This window comes from Zootermopsis nevadensis, unplaced genomic scaffold (genome assembly GCF_977971745.1).
Source record: "Zootermopsis nevadensis isolate Lab colony 2312 unplaced genomic scaffold, Znev_1.0 Znev_ptg000001l, whole genome shotgun sequence".
NCBI lineage: Eukaryota > Metazoa > Arthropoda > Insecta > Blattodea > Termopsidae > Zootermopsis > Zootermopsis nevadensis.
The window spans coordinates 17,649,334-17,677,201 of NW_028259133.1; the positions used below are offsets into that span (position 1 = coordinate 17,649,334).

Genomic DNA, 27,868 nt, shown 5'->3' on the forward strand with positions numbered 1-27,868 from the left:
ACGACGTGCTGTTTCCCCCACCCCACGCCTCATTCCGTCATACCATTCGCCATTCGATGTCTTAATTGCACTTCATGTTAATGTTCCAAATTCAATGAGTTGTAGCTCAAGACCAATTATTTCATTGCGCTGAGCAATTTCTTTTAACTTATGACATTGCCTCGAATTATTATCAAAAATAACAATTATAATTTACATTGCCCTTCCAGCTACTTGTGTATATATTTTACCAAGCCTTTCAAACTCGACAAAACTTAGGCCCAAGGATGTCAAAATCTGGCACTGTTTCACCTAACCATAATTCTTATAGCTACTAATTTAAAATGTGATCATGACTATCATAAGTCAAATAACAAATCTTGAATGTTTTAAGAATTATTCACTTTGCTGATGATAGTCGCAAAGTACCGGACGTATGCCCACATCTGTGTTGAATGACTGACAAATCAACAAACCATTTTCTTCCTGTTCTTCTGAAAGGTTACTTCACACTTGAATTTTCAAAACAATTAAAGGGGATTTTTAAGCTGTGCCACCTCTTAACTTGAGAAATGTTGCTTTGATTTTAATAAAATTTCATACTACTGTTCTTCACTTGTTTATTGCACCCGTTTTGCACCATTTATAACACAGCGTAAACATTTATCATTCACAAATTGAAAATCAAAAGTCAAGAACAAAGTAAACAAAAATACCAAACTTAATTACACTATGAGTACATTCCTAACCTGTTCAGATCTTCTGAGTGCATCTTCCCTATTAATTTTAAATGACCACTTGCATTTACATTTGTGCCTGGTACTCATTATATTACTGAACTTGGCAATTTAACAGAAGGAAGCCCGGAGGTGGCAAGATTATTATGATGCTCTGTGTATTTCTCTGCTATACACACAGTATGGGGAGCCCACACCATGTGTTAACAGTGGAGCAAACATCACTGTGCAGAACATTTTAACCAGTAAGTACCTACAATGCCATCCCATTGCATAAACTAAACCATAATGGGCCAAGTCAAAATAACTACTGTGGAGAGCAGACATTAAATAAATTGACACAGACAATTAAGCATCACTGCCTACTATCCCACTCTCTTCAACTCCAAACAACTTCTCACTAGGTGTTACTTGGAATTTACCCCCTAAAGACTGGTAAACTAGGAACATAAAGACAAAAAGGGCAGCAATCTTTAGTAATAAAGAGCCCAGGTTAACCAACTGACACTACTTTTTTATTCTTATCATGTTGTAATAAACAATATTAAGGAATGTCTAATGCATGAACACTGCCTTGTACTTCTTGTCAGTGGTACCAAATTACATCTCAGAGTGTAGATATGGCATCTATATAACACTGATCAGTTTGCAAAGGCATGTAAAATGAAAACTGTATAAGAAAAGACAAGGCTCGAGAAATACTCTCACCCACTTTCCTCAAGTAAGTTAACTTAGATGTTAAATTTTTTGTCTGTACAGGCCACGGTGATCTAGCGGTCAGAACACTAGCCTTGTAATCCTGGGGTCCCAGGTTCAATTCCCGGTGGTGCTCAGATTTATAACTTGTGTTGGGCAAGGCCGTGTCTAGGCATCATGGAGTTTTCCTCCGGGGACTTCTCTGGTTTCTCCATGGCATCCCAACAATTACTCCACTCACACACACAGAAGAAGGCAATGGTAAACCACTTCTGATCATCTGTATGAGCAGGGCCCTGACAACCTGAGGAGGATGGAAGGATCCTGTTCATAATATAAGGACCTGTCATCAGACAGAACACTATAAAAAAAAAAACAGGCAAGTAGATTTTGTTAAGTAGCTAGTTGATTGTATGCAGTATTTCTGAACCCTGGAAAGAGACTTCACAGACCCCTTAAACATCATGAATATTGCAAACAAAACATCTTGCATACTTCAGGCCGCAAAAATGGGATTTCAGTAGTTTGTTCATCCCTGTAATATTCACAAATTAACAGATAACATTTACTTTAATATTGAACTATTAAAAATTCTACAACATTTCAACGTTTTCCATTATTTTGAGACGGTATCATTTACAGGCAATGCTGATTATAATTTCTTGTTTGCCAATCTGCATCAAGAAGCGTGGGCCCAACAGTTACTGCTGTCACCTGAAATAATTATTTCTATTAGATTATTGGCCAAGGACAGTGGCAGAGAATTGATTTTGTGAAGTCTACTTTGTTTCTTTCGTAAACATAACCACAAATATTTGACTTGCATAATATTTGAGTTTCTCAGCAAGTAAAAAAAGAAAACCTGCTGACTTTGTACACATTTATAACCCCCGCAGTGTATAAAACCTTACATGTACGTATTGATAATGAACTATCAGTCACCATCATGCAAGTTAAAGCATTGGGATAAAATACACAAACATTGCCCTCCACTACTTTCCATTAAAACTAGTCATGTTCACTCGGTGGGATATCTGCAATATATAATCTTATGATTTCATTGTATTTTACTTTCTCCACTTACATTGTGAGGCTGATGCACTGAAAGACGTATTATTTTAACTGAATGGACTTGGAGTCTGGCAGATATTAAATGACGTATCAGCTCATAGGAATACTTGAATATAAATAAACAAGGCAACGGGTTATTATTTTCGTCCTCTTTTATATCACGGCTTCCTCCTTCCGTTCCAGCCCACCTAACTTATTAAAATCACAAGACAGGGATATTCAGAGACTGACTTACCTTCATAAAAACTAGTGTAAATCATGATGATATGACCAGCACTTCCAATCTTCTTTGGGTTTCCACAAGTTTAGCTGCAAGTCTGTCTCGTCTCCATTTCACCCACTTAATTCTCCATTCTTTGGCTTTATAACCTAACACAAATCCTGCCACAAAAGTTAAAATCAAAGCTGCCTTCATTTTGCCCGATGAAACTTCTGTCATGTAGCGTTTTATGAGTTCCAAATAAAGTACTGCTTTTTATTATTAATTAAATGCTATACTACACTGCATTTTCCAAAATCTTCAAAAACACGAAACATCATCTAAGTTATACAACACACACTTAAACGTCCTTTACACAAGCACCGCTACTTCAGCCATCTTACCATCAGCTTTGCCAAAGTCTGCAAGAAAAGAAAAATTTCTCCCCTTGAAGCAAATGAGCTACTTTTCTTACTTTTACATAAATTCGATTTGAAGTACGTATCTCGACTCACACTGTCGAGAAAATCGTATGATTTAAAACTCAAAGCCGAATTCTTGGGCAAAACCTTTCGATCGTTTTACAGGTCCCACCCTTCATAACCTACTCTAAATATTTTACTTCGTATTATTGTCACCAACTCCACATTAACTGCTGGTTTACTTAAAAATCCAGGGACATTTGGAACCTAAATTATATCACAGTGGTAGTCACCTCAGATTTTTCCCACGGATTTTCCTAAGAATCTCTAAAAATGAACTGTCAGACATAACCAAAAGCTGCTGTATTTCTATCAAACCTGAAATTTTAAATTTCAGAAAACAAATGGTAGAGCAATTTATATCCCAGAGCAAATATCTTAAAAGTCACATCATAATTCATGTTTTGTGGACTGACAAATCAGATTATTCTGGGGCATATACATATCAAACACAATTAACTCAGATGGTCATGCAGCCCCCTCCCATGCACCTACAAATTCAAATACCTTATGGGATCTATGAGGCTACAGAAAACATCCAACCTGTGTTGCTGCTATCAGTGTTCATCATAGGAAGAGGTCAAGAATGACATATTGACCAAACCGATGTTTTACCATTGTGTATCAGAATGACTGCCATGTACTGTTAACTTGTGTTGTTTCAGTTAAATCTATCAGAGAGATTGTAGGCCTCCTACATGTTTGTTTCAAGCAGATGCACATTATGAAAAATAATAATCCATAGTACACAATAGATTTTGCATGTTGTTTATTTCTCTTGCATTAAAATATTTCAAGCTCTCCCATAATTAACTTAGCACAACCAAACATCTATATAGAAACAGGATACATCTGAACAATTTTTACATTCTTTTATATTGACAAAATGCCTTCTGACATTCAATTAATTATTCTGTATGAAAATACAGTTACACAGATGGACTCACTCAGTCTTGTTGAATGCTAGGTTACACCTTTTTCACACCTATCAGCATATGAAACAATATTTTTTTTAAATTAGTTCATTAACCATATTCTCATGAAAAAGGCACAATTCTATTTATTTCTTTGTGTTTCTGTCACTCTACATGAAATGTAACATTAAAAGAAACTTACATGACACTTCACAACCTAATATTTGCTTGACAAAAAATGTACACAAGTACTGAACTCCAAAATTCCACAGATCAGTCCGTGACAAATTAACATTGCCTCGGCTAGAGAATAAGTTCCTCACCTCACAAGGAACACAAAGATTCACTAATGTATTCACAAGAATGTGCCACTGGAACCTATCTTCAGTTAAAAAAATCCAGTCCACATCCTGACTTGTTTTAAAGATCCCTCTTAAAATTAGCCTCCCATCTACATGTCGGTCTCCATGGTCCTCCCCTTTCTCATGAAAGCTACATACCACATTAAGCTGATGTTTAAGGTTATGATCAGTTCAATACTTTCTGGTGAAGTAACATTTTCAATTGACCTGTCACTTAGCTCCTGCTGAGAAGGTTCACAAAGTCAAAACCTGTTCAATTATTTTATAAAATTTCATCAAAGAAATTAAAATAAAAAGATGCATTAAGAAGATAAAGTAATAATGCAATATCTAAACAGTCTTATTCATATCAGTTTACTCTTGTTCCCAAATGAAAGTAATGACTGAACATATTTAATCATAAACATCTTCTAGTTCAATGAAACATGTAAGGTCCACAAAACAGTTCCATGTTTCTCTGTACTAAAAATTCTAGTCATTTAAAATGTGGACCTTATAATCAAGCTCTTACTTGCACAGTAAAGTAATCAACAAGTTAACACTGAATGGTGCAAACTATTCACATACAATAAAACAGTAGTTTGTTAAAGGTGTGTTTTACAAATGATATACCCACTCCTACAGGAAAAATTATTCCAAACATGTTTCCTAATCTAAAGAATGCAAACTTTCTTTAACAAAAGTTCCGTAATACCATTCGTTAACACTACTACTGAATTTACCAGTGGCACTTTATACTATGACAAAATTGTAGTTCCTGCTACAAATAAATGATAAACAATATTTTTTTTAAATTAGTTCATCAACCATATTCTCATCTCTATGTGATGTATATGGAAAATAAATATAAAGCTAGGGTCTATGAATTTATACATCTTCTGCACTTACAATTTTACACATATAGAATCACTCCACTAACAGAAAGGACAGAGAACACAATTTTATGCACAAAGTTGTTCTTCACTCCACACTGACAAAATGAGTTTGCATATTTTCCTTTTATATAAAATCTGACCTTAGTACTAGATATTCAGTAATTTACTACTTAATTGATAAAATTCTAAAAAGTCTCTACTTTGTTCCTTTATAAATTCTATTTGTGCAATGTCTTTTTATAAATACATTTTTTGCTCATGTCTAAAAATGGCTGAAGACTATAACACAATGCTTACTGTAGAGCAAAGAAATGTACTTCAAGAAACTGTTAAAACATCAACAAAATAGAAAAGGTGATTCTTGAAATGCATTTACACTGCTATCCAGATCCCCGAGTTCACTTTTTTAAATGTTGCATATGAGTGTAAACCAAAATATTACATCGTAAAGTCAAAAAGGTTTGTGAACTTCCTCATTATGAGCTGAATGACACAACAGCTATTTCAATCATTTGGAGATATGCGGGAAAGGCGCAAGTGTGCACAGACAGCAAGAAAGCTCTGGTCTGTTCAGTGACAAAATTTATTTTCTGAACTCAGCACATCAACATATAGAAAAACAAAGGAACATCAAACATCAAGTTTTGGGTACGATATTCTTACAAACTTATAGCATGATCAGAGCCTAAAGAATCACACATAGGTATAGCTGCAATACACAAATGGTTAAAAGTTTTCAAACAGAGCTACAATCACAGAAAGACAATCTGCAGAAGAGAATGCCAATGGTATCTTGTAACGAGGAGAATATAGACAATGCTCAAGTCATACGAGAGGACCATAGATGATTAACTGACACTCACCAACATCATCAGTACATCATGGGCCATGATTTTCAGCATGAATAGCTTTTCATGTATTTTGTGTGATGGCATCATGTTCTGTCAAAATACATGAAGGACAATCAATCCTTCATTAGCCAGGACATGATTAATGAAGCAGACAATGATTCAGGCATCCCAAGCATGCTACAAATTATGAAGGTAACTTCTAGACCTACAATCAAAATATCAAGCGTAATACAAGAAGTTTCCCTCAACATAAGAACGGCATTTCACGTCAGGAAAATATCTACAGCAGCTCTCCTAGCAGTAGTCCCTGGTAGAAATGTGGAATGGCAAGAGGAAATTTCTTTGATGGCAGTGTGCTGGAAAAACCTTGCATGACGACAGATAAGCTCACTTGGACTGAAGTTCAAGAGCTTTCTCGACTTATAACAAAACATTTACACACAAGAAAATCAATTTTCATTTCAGTGTAGTTACTGAAACTAATGTGAATAAATGAATGACTGCTTTCTTTTATGGCAAGGGTGTATAATCTGTGTGCCACCATATGAAGTGAAAGTAATTTCCAGTCCTTTTCTCTTTGTCATATATAATAGGACCCAATGAACAGTTCTGCACAAAATTTTGAATAATTTTTACTGTTTTAATGTTAATGCAAAAATGAGACATTTGCAAACCTACATGTTGTCTGTGGCAAAATATGTTTGAACAATATCAGTTTCAACTCCATTCTGACTATGCAAGCTTCACAGGTCCATTTATTTTAAATTTTTCAATTAAGCCTTAGGTTTTTCTTTGTAATGATTCATTAGATAAATTCACGCAGTTCGATCTATCAAACATTCACAATCAGTGGCATTGTGGATTTAAAACACTTGGTTGGTGTTATCACATGAATCCCTTCATACCAATACAGTCATTAAACATTATGAATGGAAACTCAATTTGATCAATATCTTAAACTCAATAGCAGCTTTCTTTTTTAAGTTATAAGACATATTACTGCATTTATAATAAAATCTGATGTCAGGTTCTCAAGGTGGCAAGTATTAACATTGCTATCTTCTGGTTTGTTGTGCCATGTAGTCTAGCAGAATTTAAAAATATTTCAGTGGTGCTTACTGTCTCCATCCTCAGGTAAGGCAGGAAAGCAGCAAGCACCTTTGAAACAAAGATTTTATTTTCAAGTGCAATTACAGGGAATCAAATTGTTATAAAAAGTGATGGAATCACAAAATATCATCTTTTATTACTCAATTTTGCAGTATTTTTGGCATAAACACGTCTGAAAAACATCATAAAAGAGAAAATAGAAAACTCTGTAATTACACATATAGTAGTATTATAACACAAGGAGTGCTTCTAATTTTTGTCCACATCAGTTGTTTCTTCAGCAATATTATATCTTGCTTACCACAATGAAAACAAGTTCTGAAATCAGACAATTATACACTGTATTTCCTTGACTATAAGACACACACTTAAAGCATTTTAAAACTTCTGCAATCAGGATTCATCTTATATTTGACGGCAACTAAGAATCGTTACAGTGCCTTTTTCCTGTAAACCTATTACTAAATCAAGGGAGCATCTTACAATCAACGGTGTCTTAAAATCGAGGAAATACAATACTTTCAGTAATGTAACCAAAATACAAAAATGAAGTATGTCTTCATGTTAGTCACGCCATCAACAAAATGAGTGTTCTAATATTACTAAATGGCAATATTCCCATCAATTTACAGTGAAGCATTTTATTTTTGTCTGGTAATATATGGAGATTCCATTACCAAACATTTTTTATTTTGTTATTAACACAATGTGTAATAAAGTGGAAAGTACAATTAGGTACCTTCAAAAACATAAATCTGTATCTTGCTGACATGAATCACTACATTATTTAGAAGTATGTACTGTTTATTCTTATTACATGCTTACTCTCTTTTTTTGTGCCAAACTATAATGTTAGCTGACACGCTCTCTGCAATTGCACTGTGTAGACAATTTATCCACGTTAAATACAAACACTACAGTTGCTACAATCCATTTGAACAGATTCTGAGGTTTGGTTTGATTTGACTGAATCCATATGCTGGGTCAAAACATGATTACAGTTTTAAGATATAGTCTATGTCATTAATTTGCCATTTCATCAAAATATAAAGATATCACCACGGTCAGAGAGTTCAAATAAATGTGGGTGCATCTGCGTTAATGGAATTGGAAATCTACTATTGTTTCTGAATCAGATTTCTGAACAACACCTTCCACTTTCTTTTAATCCAACGCATGCAGCAAAGATTGATTGTAGCTATTCACGGTACCACTATCCTACCGATAAAAGACATGATAACAGAATTCAATTATTACATTGTCTACATATATTGCGTGCTAGATGACTTCTGTTAACACATCAGAAAGCGGCCTGTAATGTGTAATGCACAAATGAAAGCTCAATCAGATTCAAACTTTTAAATACAATTAAAAAGTAGTAGTGATGAAGACAGTCAATATTAATGACAAATTATGAAATGTGAGATCTGCATAACCTAAAATAATTTTAAACAATATTTTCCTGAGCGACTGTATTTCTGAAAGAAAAAGAAAAGTCAAAAGCACAAGGCTGCCAGCATTCAATGTGTAAACAACACTGCTATGATTTAAACCCCAGTAGTAGATACTCAAAAAAGTTTAATTTTGAAACAGGTTGTCTGTTAATGGAAATCCCTTTCTGCTTTTCTCCCATGAATGAAAACAAAAATTATTTAACAGGAATAAAACAAGTGGCAAAACACAAGACACTTTGTTTTGTGTTTAAGTGACAATTCTTGACACTTTACATCCCCCACCCCAAATAATGAAAAATAATGCTAAAACAGCCGAAGACTGAACACAGATCTCAACTTCATGTGAGTACCTTACCGAGACATCAAGTAATTTTGCAGGATGGCTATATGCAACATTTAACGTTAGCAGAAGTGTGTCATGGGAATTTAATGACACTGCAGACTTACATCCATTAATGTTCCACTGTCCTCTGCTCAACTCACTGAAGCAAGAGTTTTTCTCTTCTGGCATTAGTGCCTTGATAGTCCACACAAGAAACAAGAGTTCAATCCCCAGCCAAGTCATTTCAACTAGCAATGGCAAATGTGGTCCTCACAGTTGAGGTGCTGTGTGGACCTGCAAGTGGGTACCAACACAGCAGAACTAGCTACCTTCCAGGCTGAAGACAGGGGCATGGCATTCTCCAAAAATTGGTACCTACTTCCAAATCCACATGATACCACAACCAGAACACCATCAACATCTTCACTACTGTGAGAATCTTAAAAAAACATAACATAAGAAGCAAGTTCTATGAAGTGGACTGCAGTTTGTGAACATGCCTTTGCATCATTTTTTTGAAAAAAAAGTGATGCAAAGAAAGGCACAAACCTGGATTATGGTACATTTGTTTCTATATACTGTAAATAAAGCACCAAGGGAGAAAAAAGAAGTTTGTCCTTACTATTTTAAACATCTAAACTTTGCCATTATTTTATATTTTTATAGAAAGTAATATTATATGTAAACTTATTTTATGATTAAATACAGGCATACCTCGGAGATATCGTGGGTTCGGTTCCAGACCACCGCAATAAAGTGAATCACACAAATGTTTTGGTTTCCCGGTGCATATAAAAATTATGTTTATACTATACTGTAGTCTATTAAGTGTGCAACAGCATTATGTCCAAAAAATCAATGCGAGAACATTGCGAGAATTACCAAAATATGACAAAGGGACACGAAGTGAGCACATGATGTTGGAAAAATGGTGCCGATAGAATTGCTCGATGCAGGGTTGCCACAAACCTTCAATTTGTAAAAAATGCAATATCTGCAAAGTAGAATAAAGTGAAGCGCAATAAAACGAGGTATGCCTGTACTGGAATTTCCCAAAGACATCAATAGTATACCAACATTCTAAACAATCACAGCCAGTACTTAACATAAGTACCTGAACTAAGTTAATCCTATTATCGCACACAGAATTTGTATGCATTCAGAAATATATGTCAGTTAAAAATCTGAACCATCAGCAAAATATGAAAAAACCACCAATGCGTCTGTTATTCAAAATCTATACCAAAGAGAACAGTTTCCTCTCTGTTCTATGTAGGTTTTCAAATTACCAAAACTAAAATTTTTACAAATTATTATTATTCTCATAACATATATACATACATAAAAGACGTTAGAAAGTATTACTTTTACAATATAAGCTACTGAAATAAAATTCAAGACATTTTATATTTGGGGGGTGAAGTTATCATATCAGCAACAAAAGACATTTCTTTTGCTACAACAATAACGAATCATGGTCTTTGAGTGGTGTTATTGCAGCATGAGGCTTTATTTATCGCCAACCCTTTCACAGATCCCGCAGTGAACTTTAGGCCAGTAACACAGGTAAGAATAAGGAATAACGTATTATCTGGGCTTTGCAACAATACAACACAACTCATTAAATAAGTAGTTCTGGTTCAAACTGTGCCAACAGAATTTCGATGGTACTCACACACATCTTACTTCACTACATTTTAATTTTGCACATTTAGATCAGCTTTTCACTCACAGATGAACGACTGTAACCTCACTGGCACACCATCAAGATCTAATATGTCTTTCCAAAATTTTCCACTTATACACTGAGACAACACTGGACACTGAGATGTAACCTTTCAAAAATAAATTTTCTGATAAAACGTGTCTATATTCACTTCATAAATGCTTCTGGTGGAATTGTCCCTTTCTTATTTAGTTCAGTGAAAACAGATACAGCTTGCTGAAAATTCCAGTTCGAATCTTCTAGACACCTACAAGAATAATAACAAATATGATAATTTCAGTGTTGACTAAAAAATATTCTCCTGTCCTTATCTCTCACTGCCCTGTTCCCATGTACAGGAATTTTGGTCTCATCAAGTCAGTAAGCAGAAAATTAGAAAAATAAAACAGTATTTTTATGGGTAGCCAACATTTTCTCTAGTAATGAATTAATATCTAAGTTTCTTTAACTATAACTTTGCCCTAAATGTAGCAGTGATATTCATATTTCTCTGCCAAATTTGAGAACATTTTATCTTAGTGTACCAGTATATTTACTATTAATATGACCAGAAGTAATTAGGAAGTCATGCCAATAAGATCATTTCAGACACAGATCTATTTTACCAAAAAAGATCAATCCTACAGATGAACTGCCATCTACAGTGAAACCTCAATGCATCGTTTTCGGCGGGGGTGGGAAATAAAAACGATGAATGCGGGAAAACGATAGATGCGGGAAAGCATTAAAAATTTAAAAAAAAAACAATGTTTCTCTTTCAAAGTTACTTCTTTTTACCAAAAAAGTCTTTAATGGACAACTGGTTTGTCGAAACTTTACGTTTTAGACCAAACAGAGCACTTTCCACGTTCACTAATATTAAGCGCATAAAAGAACGACTTCACTTTCGCCAATGTAGCGTGTGCTTCGGCAAAACTCGGCACAGCTTCGGGCTCGCATTCGTCGTCTTCCTCTGCCTCACCACTCCAACCCCCTTTGCGGACAATAACAGGAAGAATGGAAATACTAAACGAAACGTAGCTGTAGAAGACCCTGAACCGCTGGAAACGAGATGAACCAGAAGAATGAAAAGTGCCGCCAGCCTTTCCTTTGTACTTGTAATAAAAGCATTTGTGAAGAAATTCACACTGCACATGCCATCTGGCATCACTGGAACGAAATATGAGTGCACCCTAATTAAAATCGTAAAATTTCTGACAATGAGCACCGCCATTCACTCCAACTATCACCCCTGCACCGCTGACCCTCATTCCAAAAGAATGTGCTGGTTGGGCGACATAACAGGTTACCGCTACTGTGTATTCCAAAAACATTATGCGTCTTTCGGTATTAATTTATCTCTAAACCCAGCATTTTAAATTCTCAGAAACGATCATTGCGGGAGAATTGTGGGCCGGGACTAAGATTTTTGAACGATCGATGCGATAAAACGATAGTTCGAGGAACGATAGAAGCGGGAAAATGTAACATTATTTTATATGGGATGTATTCGGGACCAAACAAAACGGACGATGCATCCGGGAAAACGATAGTTCCGGGAACGATGGATAGAGGTTTCACTGTATCTGGATAACAATGTTTCTCCAAGAGCACATGTAATTCGCGAGAGTTAAGTTACGAAAATAAAGCTTAGCCACTGCTAGCAATTAAAAACTGCAGAAATTCTGAGCACAAAAGGATGTAATTTTGGTCCTAAGCGAAATGTCTGGGAGAACACATTGGAGTCAGCATTCCTCAGATTGTTAACTATGGTTCCTTCTAACTTCATTATTCATAAAAAAAAAAAAAAAAAAATGCAGTGGCCACATTTAAAAGTCTATCTGGAGAACTGCTGAAATCTCAGTACTTACTTTCTTGCCCAACGCACATTCATCCCAGACTGAACAGCAAATCCTTCCACCATCTGCTGCTTCATTATATCATCAGTAAAAGCAGCTTGAGGGGAGACTGCAACTGGTACTGGTGTAGGAGCTGGTGTAGGTGGTGACATAACGGCTGGTGGCAAAGTTCTCACTACCGCCTACAAAGATTGCACCTTATGAGATTGCTTCAAAAGCCTATACTGCATTACTGAAGATTCATATACTTTATGTTACAAGAAGATAAAGGTATACAGATAAATTCTACACAGACTAAATGTCATAAAGGGCTAATTTAACGCCTCCTAATATCAATATCCACATGTTAAGATAAGTAGCTATGACACCCATGCAGCCTCGGAAGTCTCACGCTGCATTACTAGCAGACTGAGATATGTCACAATTGCTCTTATTTGATGTGGAATGATAAAGTTTCAACATAAATTTTCAAAGTCTTGACAGGCTTTATATATTAATGACGGTTCATAAGATATACAGATTTTATAACATTCCATTCACAAGAAGCACAGACTGAACTTCACAGAATTTTAATTTTATTAGAAAATCATTTAAGTTCACATCCTTAACCTTTTGAATACCAGCCGGCCGATCCGTCGGCCGAAGCAGTAGCTGTTAAGCCACAAATTCGGCCGACCCGTCATTACCTACTAAATCTGATGTCTGAATTACATACAAGGCTCCCAGATGGCAACACAATGCTGCTTCAGATAGTCTATACCTTAGTTCATGTTTTGCTGTACGGATCGATCTTCTAGGCCAACAAAAAAATATTTTATTTGAACAAATGAAATTTGTTGAACTCGGAAGTGGACCTCGTGGTGTGCTTACAATGATTGCTTGTGGATTTTGCTGTATTTTTGCTAAGATAAGTGTTAAGCCTTGTAATTGTGTTTTTAGTTGACGATTATATAGTACTTATGATATCGTTTCGTTATTTTCCTTAGTATATTGTATATAGGTTTAGTTTTTTTAGTTTTCTCACTTTGGCAATGGCTAGTGCAAGTTCAAGATTGGATGGAGCCAGTATTTTGGATTATTTGGATACTACAGATAGTGATAGTGACATTATTCAGGAAAGTGTGTCTGAATGTACTGAAAGTGATGACAACTGTGCTGCAGAAACAAAAGGCACATTTGCTTACACTATGCCCGGCATTGAATTTCCGTGTGCATTGTTTTACAAAATGTATTGTAGTTCAGAAACAGATAAGAGTACAGACACCAAACTCATATCAAATTATGCAGAACGAAATGTTCTTTCTTGCAGGATGAGTGATGAAGAAGGAAGACTAAACACAATTCATGATTTTGCCTCCTGAAAATGAAACTTTTTTATATTTCAAAATGTTTTCTAAGCTAACTATAACATTAGGATATATGAGATATTTCTTTTCCTAATCTACAGTATTTAGTGTATAAGTGTGATTTTTTTCATATGTATGTGTGTAAAATTCTTAACTTGGTGAATTTTTACATTTTAAGTTGTAAATACGTGAAAATTGTGTTTTCAACAATATTTTGCAAATAGGCTTCGGGGTTAAAAGGGTTAATGAAAATGTCCATAATTAATTTTTAGCAGAGTCTCTGCAGTTTCATGGAACATGGAAAGCACTGTTATATAAAGGCTAGTCATGATTTCTTATTAAAACAGATCCTCACCTTACTTTGTTCATCTGTTGCATTTGTCACAAACAGCTCCTCATTAATGATGCAATAACCCTCACCATAAGGCACAATGACTAACACCCTGTTGAATGACCTAAGAGGTTCATTTCTTGTGGGTCCTGGCTCCAGAAATAAGCCCGTCAATGATACCATAATCAACTGCGGCTGTTGGAACAAATCACACAAAAACTATTAATAAACAAAAGGTTCAAAATGGCTCACCATTCCACGCCAAACACAAGATACCTAACACGTTCAGGAATTAAAATGCATTACAGTCTTGAACCAGATCATGCAGCATGTTCTTTTTATAAAAAAGAAATACAATATTGGTAACTAAGATGCTATTTAAGATTGTGTTACCACTTCCCTGAGGCTGGATTACATGCACAAGACAGTACATCATCATTCCATAGCACACGTTTGCTATTAATCAACCAAGTTCGTAAACAAACCAGTTAGTGGTCATCAAGTTGAACAATGTGATCTACAGGTCATAGAAGTTTATGTAACAGTTCCTACCGCAATGAAAAAGCAATGCTTCCATTACTAAGATCAACTGGTTAACAGTTAGGGGAAATAAACACTGTTCATTCTAAGAATCATGAAAGACTTGAAAATACATCTAACAGATAAAATGCAGAGTAGCTGACTGTTAAATCTTGGCTCCAAAATGTTTAATTAAATAAATATGAGAAAACATCACTTTTGACTGTGAGGTGATATTCGTGGTATAATTACATTTACAAAAAATAATTTGTAACTAGAAACAAATGTCAAGGCCACTGAAATATGCAAAACAGCAGAAATTGTATCTAAAAATGTATATTCAAGTGTTCAGAGGTAACACAATACATATGCTTGAGGATATATAACAAAATTTGCAATGATCTAACATGATTCAATATTATTCGGTTTCTTTGTCAATCGTCCCATCCTGACTGTACATTTATGTAAAGAATCAACATCTGTACATAACTAATTAAACAATCTGAAATTAGAACTTACCGTGAAAAGTGTGAGATCTACAACAAATGTATGAGGATAATGATGTGTTTTGGGTAGCTTGGAAAGACAAGCAATTATAGCCAACTTTCCTTGGTACAGTAACTTTTGTCTTCTACCATTATCTTTCACACGAAGAAGATTCCGGCTGTCTGTGATGTAATTCACGAGCCTGGAATGCAAAGGAAGTATAACAGTTTACTAAAACTACTCTTATGAATTTCTTATACATTGTTTCAATGGTTCATGTATGAGCAGTTATCAGTGCAGCATACATACCTTAACAGAACAAAATTTGCATGAGCCCTTTGTGACCTAATAACATAGTATGACACAATATAAAAATTATGTCAATATTTGTTAATTAAATTGTTACAAGCACTGCAATACATGAAATCCATTTCAACAGGGTTGAACTTTTAGATTAACATAAAATGATGTAAGAACTTACTTGGAAGTGGTAGTGGAACTCTGACCAGGTGGATATGTTGACGTAATTGAAAACATGGCATCATTATGGTAAGCATTAGCCAACTGTTCTCTCTTATCACTGTCATACAGTTGGTAGAATTGTTCCAGGAATTGGCGGACCATATTCAAGCCTTCTTCTGTACATAAGTAGTTCCCCTTACTTTTTGGTAACTGTAAGTCTTCATTAACATCAAACAGGATTGGTGGAGGCAGGTCAACTCCATCCTTTGTGTAAGAGAAGAAATAGAGACCCTTCATTGTCATTAACAAACTAAGCAATTAATAAAACCAGTTTAATATTACCCTTCCACCTGCACAAAGGACTCCCAAATGAAATGGTAATCACCCTGGTGATGGAGGCAGCAAGGACCTCCAAAACCTTGGCAAACTTCTACCAGACAATGTGGTGCGACAACCCAGAAGACTCACTGCCATGAAAACCCCAAATCCTAAATAACTACAGTGTTCTTTGTAATGCCTTTTATTGCACTGCCATATCTTAATAATAATTTTACTGAAATATCCATTTTAACCAAAGAAGATGGGAAAAGGCAAAACATTTAAAAGATTAAAAAAATGCTGTGAATCAGATCATTTAAAATTTCATTCTTGACTATGCACATCCACTGATTTTCACTTTGGCCAAATGTTATGCCAGCATTCAAAACATTCTCCAGAAAACCACTGTGATAACATTTTAACACACAAAAACTCAACTACTTTTGAATATCAAAAATTTGGAGAAGAAACATAACACAATTGTGAACTTACTCACAAGGGATGTTCACTGTCAACATTGAAACAGGAACTTACTACTACACTTCTCTCAGTTTACAGAAAAATATGAGTTCCACTTAAAAATAAAAGCTGAAAAATATAATCTGTTAACACTCACCAGCTTCAACACCTTTGGGAACCTCTTCCTCACTTCACTGTAAAATGGGTTTGATCATTGTTAACAAAGGCACCTAAGAGCATGCCTGCAAACATCTCACAACATTAAAATACCACAATCCACGGCACGGAAATGTACAGTATTCTCAGAATAGTATTTGAAGTGATTTGGTATATCAAAGAATCAACATCAACAGTGACTTTCAAAACAATTACATAAAAAACATCAGCTGCTCACTAGAATTTAAGTGATCTGGAGAAGGCATAATATAATCATTAAAAGTATAAGAATAATAATAAGATCCCAAATCATGCATTATTGTTTTCAAAGATTCATCCCACAGAATGTGTCATCCAAAGCTGTTTCACATGTACCAAATGCCATACCAAAACCTTTACTACTCAACTGTACACTCTTATTACAGTTGCATTAATGAAGATGCAAATAATAACTGTTATAAAAAAATGTTAAAATTCAGTTGCAATTTTCAAATATTTAAAAGGTTCTATAAAAAAAAAGAATTCCATGTCAAAACAAGATTCAGTATGACACCTATTTTTACTTCGTAAGCATATACATTGCCGTAAATGGGACTTTTATATCAGTATTATATTTTACAAGTGAAAAGAAAGATTTCAAGATCTTGTAATCCAGTGCAATTCTTTTGTATCTTTAAATATATTATCTCTTTCATTTCTTCAAGTTGTTTCCCCACCCTTCCCAAAATCACAGATGCCATTAAAAAAAACATTCAATAATGTGCATTCTCATGGACAATAAGCACACTTATTTGGACTGGATTGATGTTAATGGTGCCTGCTAGCGGGGGTCAGTTCACAAACCCCGTCGCCGTCCTGGGTCACCTATGTTCATAAAGCAGCTGCCAAGATGATACTGTTCTTTACTCATCTTTTTGTTTCACTGCTGCATTAATATGCATCTGTAGTGCAGTGGCAGAATATCACCAGTCACATGATAATAAGCAGATCCCCTGACACATGAAGGTTTGCAGCTATGAATCTAGCATCTGCTTATGTCTGCAATTTGTCTCATTTCGAAACATTCTCCATATCTTTCCAATTTCATATATTTTTAATATCTCTTTATCTTTAATTACAACAGCATCCTTCACCAAACATACTTCATGGAGTACAAGATCAATGTATCCTGTTGAAAACAGCAGAACTACCATTTTTTAGTTCACTTATAATATTCAATACTTAGTACTTCATTTTATAATTAAAGAATCAAATATTAATCCTAAAAACATTTTTTTGCCATAGTGAATCTGGTTTCCAAGACATAGGTCAATAAATTTTTTGAATTTCATATGCCAGTGAAAGTTATAGGTCTGTTCTGTGAATCTTAACATTTTTATAAAAATAACATAAAACATTTAAATTAATACTACATGAGTGACTATTTGCTTCTCAAGGATGACTTTGGTCTATGAAGTTAGTTTTATTTACTTTGCAAGATTCATAAATACAACTGCAATGAAAATATTCAGACTCTTTTCAAAAACAAAGCATACTTCCGCACATATGAAACAGCATGGAGCACTTTAAAAAATGTGTTTATAAATACTCTGAACTCATAAGCATGAGATATATAAACAAAAATATAATATATAAAACATCATGTAATGCAAGAGCATAGCACTTATGAATTTTGAAAACCAGTTTAATATTAATTATTGGGAATAATAGATTAAATACTCAATAAATATGTAAATAAATGTAAAATAAAAACTGCTGTCATGAAAATTAAGACCAGAAGAGTAGAAAATTGGTGTTCATATGCCTCGTCCTAGAAAATGGAAACATCACATCCTTCAAACATAATGACCATTTAAAACCAGTTTTCATACTGAAGGCAATTTCGTACTTCTCAACTGAATTACAAACTATGAAAGCAACAGAAAATCTATCACAGAGAAAGTGCAGCTGTATGTACATATACCAAATTCCATTACAATTTCTTACTTCTTTCTTTTATACCAAATACACTTCTTTATAAGTAAAAGTGAAATTCCTAATCTAATCCAATCACAAAGAAGTTAACATAGTCTCAATACCTGCAGCATTCAGCTTTCCTTTCTTTCTACACAAAAACCTTCATGACTGGAGTCTCTGTATTTAAGTTTCCCAGAGTCATTCCATAAAGTTGGTCAATATATGATTTAATATTTTTAGGATGACATATATCTGAGCACCATATTATTTATTCAAAGAAGTCGGGTTTTCTTGTAAATGCTTGCCATAAATTAATATCACAGAGAATGCCCAACAGTTTACACTGCATTCAAGTGAAGAATAAAATCAACGTTATCCAACACACAAAATTCAGAGAAACAATGATGAAGTCATCGTAAAATAAATTAAGTACAAGCACAGTATCCAAAAGAATATCTGAAATAGCGATTGTCATTCTGATTCATTTCCAAACAAAACTGTATGACTTCATAATTATTTATTTCTAAAACCCAGCTATAATTTTCAGTACTTAGTAATTGTCAGGTATTAAGATTGTCAGTGGTAGAAAAACACTGTAAAACATAGAAATTGGTGCTCAAAAAACTACAGTGCATACGTTGTTGAAAAATAAAAGCATCTTTAGAATAAGACTTTCCAAATAACCAGTTAAAATTAAGTGCTGAATTGCAACACAACGTCCAGTGTCATTGTGATGCTGACGACAAGAAAATTAGTAGAATAAAAAAATGTTGCATGATGAAATTTATAAAATATTTATGTGAATTGGTTGCGTGGGAAAGATAAAAAGAAGCAACCACGTCAAGTACTCATAGTGATAAGAAATAAAGTTATGTATTTTATCTACCTTGACAATTACTTTCTCTCTTTGAATTAAGTTATATATGAAATAAATAATATTTCTTGCTCAGTAGCACTGAATTCAGGTGTTAGAAATCAATAATAGACGTAACAAAATCGTTACAGACATCTAATGCCATATTATCTTGAGTAAGGGTATCTGTTATGAGCCGGGATAGCTCAGTCAGTATAGTGACTAGCTACGGGCTGGACGGCCGGGGTTCGATCCCCGACAGGGGCAGAGGATTTTTCCTCTAGCCTCTGCGTCCAGACCGGCTCTGGGGCCCACCCAGCCTCCTCTACAATGGGTACCGGGGTCCTTTCCCGGGGGTAAGGCCGGCCGGGGCGTGATGCTGACCACTCACCCCCATCTAGTGCCGAGGTCAAGGAAGAGAGGAGCTATACCTCCACTCACCCCAAACGCCTACATGGCGTATAGTGGGACAAACTTTACAAGGGTATCTGTTGTGAAGAAGTCTGAGATGATACACTGTAAATAAATCCAGATTAAAATACGTTCAACTCTTTTTCACAACTCAGATTAACCAACATTTCAAAACACATAATTGTTTGTTCGAACGCATGCACGTACATCTACATGCATAAACTGTGACCTCGTGGTTCATCCACCTTACCTAGTCAACCAGCAAATCTGACGACACCTATAGCAAAAACAAATCTTATCCTACCTTACATATACATTCTGATCCTGATATTTGTCACACAGAGGGTTTCCATCCAACATTAGGTCTTCTAGACGAAGGCCCTCTAAACAGTCCAACTGATGTATGTCCCGTATCTGGAAATAAGTCATAAAAAAATCAAGCCATCATGTATGTACACTGAAATTAAACATACTAATGCCTTCTTACACATAAAGGTAAGTAAAAAGTTTATATACATTTTCCCAATTTTAAATTAATAAAAAGTCCAAAATCGCATCTATTTCTGTGCAAGATGTGAATGTAAGACAATATCTTTTAGACACAAAAGAGGTCTGTCTGTCAAAATGGTCAGGAAATGCAGTGCCTACAATGGGTGCCAGCTAGTTATTCTATTGATTAATTAGTTGTTTAGTTTGAATGGAGTATCTCACCCTGTTTCTCCCGATGTAAAGGACTCTGAGGCTTGGGAGTTTAGTAGAAAGCACACTGAGGTTGTCAAGTGAGTACAGCTTGTTGTCAGATAAATCGAGTGCTGCCAGATCAGGAGCATTTTCCACAACAATATCCAACACTGCCAACATCATGGCGGGTCTGAACAATGCCACAGCATAACTGTCCATAAGATCTGCAAACACAATTTTTTTTAGTTAGTCTTAAAATTAACAGATCTTCACTGATTTGATATTTTGACCTTTCATAATTCTGTATATAACAGCACAGCCTTTAAATGCTTCATCCCTTATACTAATCAGATTCATTGTAGTTTATTCCGTGTTCTTCACAAAAAGTGCACAAAAGATTGCATACTAATTTTCCTAAGATATATCACAGCATGTATGATGTGAATGAGTTCTGTATACACAATCAACATTCTCTTACCTGGATCCGTGTGAAAACGTGACAAATCAAGGGCTTTTAAGTTAACATTGAAACGCTTAATCATTGCTGCCTTTATTTTTTCCTTCATGGTAGAATCAATCTCTACATGCGGTAAGCCAGGCCTTACTTTCACCAACAGCTGTAAACATAAACAGTTTTATTAGAAATAATTTAAACATCATGCATGAGGTCTGCTGCAATAAAATGATGATGGTACAGTACAAAGTCCACAGGCATTATATTCAGCACATGACAATATGTTTCCTGTTCTAAGGTACCTCTGCAAACAGATGAGAGTTCTTCATTTAAAACAATTTTACCTAAGCTATGGACTGCATTGCCACAGCAGAATCCCCACTTAACAAAACTATGTCATGCTAAGGCTGGGGCTACACGACCGTATAAAGTACGTCCATTGTAACGCACATCGTGACGTCCGTCATAGAATTATGAAGGGGCATATAGGGTACAATACACGAAGCACGCGCACTGTCCCTTCGTAATTCTATGATGGACGTCACGATGTGCGTTACAACGGACGTACTTTGTACAGTTGTGTGGCCCCAGCCTAACTGAACTGTACATCTGTATGAGCAATATCAGCAATGGGCAGTTTGTTCCTAAATGTGCAAAGGCCATGCAAGTAAACATAGTGTACTTATAGATAACAATTTTAACAAATCTTTTGCTTAATGATCAACTCTCAAGACTCCACTCAAAACACAATAATACCACTTTCAAAACTTCTCAATGTATTGCTAAATAAGTAAAAGAAAACAGAACACAGATTCACCAGACTTTCATACAATTTAATTTTGATGCAACTTACAATGAATCCCATACAAATACTTTCAAACCATATCAACCCATGATGACAAGACTCCTTACTTAAGAATTGGAACTACTGTGCTTCCTATGCACATATGAAACAAACTTCTATAACTGTATGAGAAAACATAGTTTATGCTTTCATACATCTCTTCAATACCAACTACAAAAAACATATTCAATTTGCTGCCAACAATTTCTTAACATGCATGTAAGTTATATACAGAAAACTTTAAAGTTCAGCTCAAAATTCAAAATAACATTTACGGATATACATACATTCATTCAATGCATGCATGTAACAATATAATATACCTTAAATCCTTTAAATGTAGTAATTTTCTTGCTAATGCTGGTCAACTTTTCTGCGGCATTATAATCATCAACAAAAAATGACGAATCTGATCCTCGAACTTCATACTGGAAGGAGGAATGAAACAGGATTATTCAAAATAAGTAGCATACGGTCCCAGACGATGATAATAATTTAAAATGCAATTGTACTCAAATTATTAACACCCAAATCAACACTGTCTTGGTATATTCCAAATCTAAAATTCAAAAAGTGATAAGCAGTTATGATATTCATCAAAAACTCCCAAAATGGAAACATAACAATTTATGAACTTCTAGTAACCCACATCCCTAGTAATATAATGTATATCTTGTATTAATCCCACTGACATACATGATTTTATATACAATACAGTATCACTTGAACAACACTTAAATTATTTTGGCTCTCATCTTGTGACTGAACCACCACAAAATTAGGTAACTCAATTTGAATGGACAGACATCCCACAACCATCAAAGTATATCCACGAGTTGAACTAGATAGAAAACAGACCATAATAAAAATTCACAAGTTATAACTGCTGAATTCTGCAACTTTCACCACCACCACATATATTACTTTGGTACCGCTTACCTTCGCCCAAAATAAGGACTTCAAACATTATAAATGCTTTTTCTGTTCCCATATAGCGAATCATTAAAACATTAGCTATACTCCCATTACAAACTTACAAACATATCATTCTGTAATTCCCTTAAGTATTTTCAATATGTGGTTCAGCCAATCACAAGGCTGTAAGCAGAAACGTGTCCGATTAGGCTGGGGCCACACGACCGTACAACGTATGTCCGTTGTAATGCACATCGTGATATCCGTCATAGAATTATGATTTGTAAGTACAGACAATACTATTTTTTTTCTAAATCCTTTCAAGCTGCCGCAGTAATTGGCGCTCGTGGTGTCCTCACCTACGTCTGTACAAAAGTAGGTCCGTTGCAACGGACATACTTTGTACGGTCGTGTGGCCCCAGCCTTAGTCTGGAATGTATACTGAATAAAGCCAAGATTCCAACTGCAGTTGTACCACTTCATGTTCACAGATGGCACATGAGGACAGATGTTTGGTTCTGTGACATATATAGCAGGAAACATGAGGAAAATAAATTCTTACCTAAGCATAATTTCCAGTCATGTACCAGTCAATGTTTTCTCAGAAAAATAGAATAGTATACTATATATTTTATTGATTAAAAGAAAGAAAAAAACAACATAAAAATGTAATGTACCACTTAAACACTAAAATTCCCTGTAAGTAATAAGAACCCAAAGATTTCAATAAAAAGCTTAACACTGGTACAAACCTTGAACCAGTTCAATTCATGTGACATTATCAAAACCTATTTTCTCAAAATCCATTCTTATACTGCCTCACTTTGGGTTTTTACTTGGTCATGTTCCCACAAAAATTTTAAGTGTTCTTTATCTTATTCATTTGAGCTACAAGCCCATTACATTCCAACCTCCTTGATCTAATTGCCCTAACAATCCTGGAAGAAAACATAAATCACAAAATTTCTCATTTTGTGAATCCCTATAATATGATAAAATGTAAGTTAACGTAACCTAATGAAAAAGAATTGGAACATGGGGTACAATTAAAATTTTAAAAAAGTACTCTAATGACAATATATGCATCCAAATGTCAGCCTTGATTAGTGACAACATACTGAAAGAATGGCAGAAACTTACACGCAGCGGAATAAATATAGTTGGTGCGACACTGGCCAGTAATGTTTTCAGGATGTAATCTTTGCTATACTTGCCCCCATAAGGAATCTGAAATAAAGAATATATTTCCAACATAATAATTACATGGTGTTATAACAAAAGATTGGAAAAATTAACAAAATTAGAACCGTATTTTACAAATATAACCGTTAACAACTTACTGTTACTTTAAACCATGATACTGTGTTATCTGGACCATTCTTCTGGCTGAACTGTGAAGGTACAGGGGGGCTGCCACGACCTGGTCTCCTTCTGTTACCTGAACTCCTACATGAAGTTCTGCCACCTCTACCAACAAAACGGCCTCTCCCAAAATATGGGTTGCTGCAAAATTGAAGACAGTGTGATCTCTACAGACATTTACTATAAGTAATAACATATCTTGAGTTAGCATTGTTCTGTTACGGCTTAATGCTGAGAAACTACAAATTTAAAACACTGCAAATTGAAATAATACAGACAATTAATTCCAGTACAAAAAAAACTTTCTTGGAAACTCTGCTTTGTTTCATGTTTGAGTATTATCACTTACCACAATATCAGCCCCAAATGGTGTAACAAGTTATTTTCATTTCAGAATGTTTTCAGTTTTGCATAAATGATAACTCAATCTGATTAATACTTAAGGAGATATTCTTAAAACCCATGTTTGCTTTCATGTAAAGAATCAGCTATGATTCAAAAGTACTCTTTTTATTCCCTTTATTTTATTAAGTCTAAACATCTATAACTACAGTATTTATTCTTAATTGTTTCACAGAAATTCAATTCTGCAGGACAGAATTATATGCCTAAGACAGGAGGCAGATTGGCAGAAACAAAAGTTTTACATGGTTATGAACATATTTATAAATTATGCATGACCAAAATTCAGCCACCCTGCATTGTGGCAGGGCCAACAAAAACTGCTCATCAACTCAAATGATTCACTTGGAGGGAAAGGATCAAGTGCTAAACGTTCTTAGTACATGACAAAGTGAATTTGAGTATGTATCAGCTTAAACACATGTAAGGCTCATCTCATGTGCCATTTTTTAAAATTTGCTATTAGTGCTGGAGCTGCTAGTAGGAAAGAACAGGTCTTTTAAACAACAGAACAACAGACACTAACTATTTTATGATCTGTGATCCTGAGAAACTCCAATGCCAAATATGATTATTTTATAAAGTTCTTAAAAAGAATAAACTTTTATGAAAGTACAAATCAAGGTCAAAAGTACAGCAGTAGCTACATAACTGCTGATTCAAGGACTGGTTTGATACAAAAGATAACTTTCTTCTGACCATAAAGTTCCCAATACCAAAGTTCATTGTGATCATTCTTATACAATAAAGACAGTAACATAAATATATGACTTAAATGGCAGCAAAACAATCTTGAGTCTCTTTCATATCAAGCAAATTAGTCCGGGACAGAAAAAGTTTAAGAACTATTACTTAACAATGCGATTAGCAATTAAATGTACAGGTAACAGGCATCAGAATACCAGTATTATAAACAATTACTTACAACCGCCCAGAACCTCTTCCACTTGAGCCTGGTGTGCTCATATCAACATCATCATCAGCAATACTCGCACGAATAGCCATGTCCAATTCTCCACTTCTAGGATTTCCAATGCGGTTGCTTCCTGGTTTGAAAGATACTCTTCGTATATTGTCATTGACACGATCATCATGTTCTGAAACAAAATAAATTATGTGTATTATGCATACATAAAATTTCTGAAAAAACAGATATAATTATAAATCATTATTAAACAAATTGAAAAAAAAATTAATGTGACAACCAACAAAATGATGACAACAGATGATACATAATTTTCAAAGATCTACTGCCACACCAAATTTCAATGCACTGCATTATGGGACACTGATATTGTTCTGACTTCAGTAGTTTAAAGGTTCATCATCTTGGTATTAATTATGGCAGAAAATTAAAGATGGGGTGGCCTCTAATGGTGTTATATTCATCCAGTTTCATATATACTCAGGATTAGTATGTCTTATATATTGTAAGATCCTTCTGGACCCATTATCTTCCATCCTCTTCGTATGGTGGTTGCTAAGGAGACACATACAGTAAAACTGTAGGAATATGTGGTCACTACATTATAATGTTATTCCTCAAATTTTTGCCCATTTTAAAAATGTTTAATGTATTTATATATTACAAGTTTGTCAACTAATGATAGTGGATTTTCCATTTTGCTTTCAAGTTAAGAAAATACATAACTATAAATTTAAACAAAATCATGCAACCATCCATACAAAATCAAACTAGTTTTATGAAACTTTCTGGGTCAGACCAGTCATTTACTGCTGGAATTGCATGAATAATAACAAAATTGTCCCTTGTACTTAAGCAAACACCATGCCATACAGATATATGAGGAAGTAGAATAATATCTCAAGACATTCGTAACTTTGGCAATTGATGGAGGTGAGTGGTTAGCATCATGCCCTGGCTGCTTCATCCCAGAAATAAAACCATACCTATTGGACTGGATGCTGGTTTGGCCTGAGATGGCCTGGACGTTGTGGAGAAAAAGATCTTCCCCGACAGGAAATGCACCCAAGTCGTAACCTACCCACTATACAGATTGAGCTATCGTGAGAGTAGAGTAAAGTAGAGTTTATTTACATTCCATAGATCCTTCTTAGGACTCAACCAAAGGATGTAGAACATGTCATTTCATACAATATACATACACTTCACAACTTTCAACACAAGTACAAGAACGTATTTCACATATCAATGTACATAAATTTCAGATTCTGCAATACAAGTATGAAAAATAATTTTACAAATTAATATACATAAACCTCAGAATTTTAAATATAAATACAAAACTTGCTTTACATATACGTAGATTATGGATATAAAGCTTAAACATTTTCAGCAGAGATGAAATCATCTACAGAATAGAAGGAGTGAGTAAAGAGGTAATCTTTCAATGCAGGCTTGAATACCTTTATATCATAATTTAGACTTTTAATTGTTGGTGGAAGATTATTAAACAACTTGATACCTGTATAGTACACTCCTTTCTGATATTTAGTAAAGTTAGCATTTGGCACATATAGATCATGTTTGAGTCTTGTATTTAAATTATGTACATCTGTATTTCTTTTAAATTTATCCATTTTTTTTCCACCACAAATGATAGCAAGCAGAGTATAAATTCACTTGCAAGTGGAAGTATATTAAATTTACGAAATAATTTTCTACAAGATACCCTGCTTTTGACACCAGCCAATCTGGAATTTCCTTAATACTGAATAGTGACGACGATTCTCAAACCAACATTTATCAGAGATTAGCCTGGGTAAGAACATTTAGCTTTCTTTTACAATAAGTCACTACAATACCAGCCATCCAAAGCATGGCAGCATTTCCACAAGATTGCGCAACATTTCCACAATATTGCGCAACATATCAACAAGATAGCGCAACAGACAGGTTTATCGTCGGCCGAAGAGAAAATATGAACAACACTGTAGCTCTTAACAGATTAATTTATTGATTCCTAACATTCACTGCCCTGTAACACGACGCACCAAACATATATTTCTGGACATGTAATAACACGAATCATGGCTGCCCTCGCGTACATACATACCGTAGTATTTTTTTCCTTCCCGTCCTCCTCCTTCTGAATTCCATGTTCTATTTACTTTATTACGTTTTGGCATTATAGTATTGCTATACAGAACAGTTTTTACACTTTATATAGTCTGTAAACAATATCTCAAGAATAGAACTATTAAAACTCGATCGCAACGAACACCAACTTCCTCTCTTCGCTCTATCAAGTAGTTCACTGAACACAGCCAAGAACAAAATGGCTGTGCGTTAACCATGGATGCAACATTGCCATT

General features: G+C 34.8%; 1 protein-coding gene across 1 annotated transcript; it reads right to left on the bottom strand.

Moving 5' to 3' along the window:
• Positions 1–3,918: 3,918 nt before the first annotated feature.
• Positions 3,919–27,814, bottom strand: LOC110830540 (nuclear RNA export factor 1-like). Its single transcript, XM_022065594.2, has 14 exons — positions 27,610–27,814; positions 25,497–25,668; positions 24,148–24,310; positions 23,948–24,034; positions 22,216–22,320; positions 21,073–21,211; positions 20,625–20,818; positions 20,218–20,327; positions 16,695–16,731; positions 15,780–16,024; positions 15,332–15,500; positions 14,318–14,488; positions 12,629–12,798; positions 3,919–11,025 (listed from the first exon to the last, which is right to left on the bottom strand). The coding sequence occupies exons 1-14, from the start codon at positions 27,680–27,682 to the stop codon at positions 10,926–10,928; spliced, it is 1,935 nt and encodes a 644-aa protein (XP_021921286.2). The 5' UTR covers positions 27,683–27,814; the 3' UTR covers positions 3,919–10,925.
• Positions 27,815–27,868: the final 54 nt, after the last annotated feature.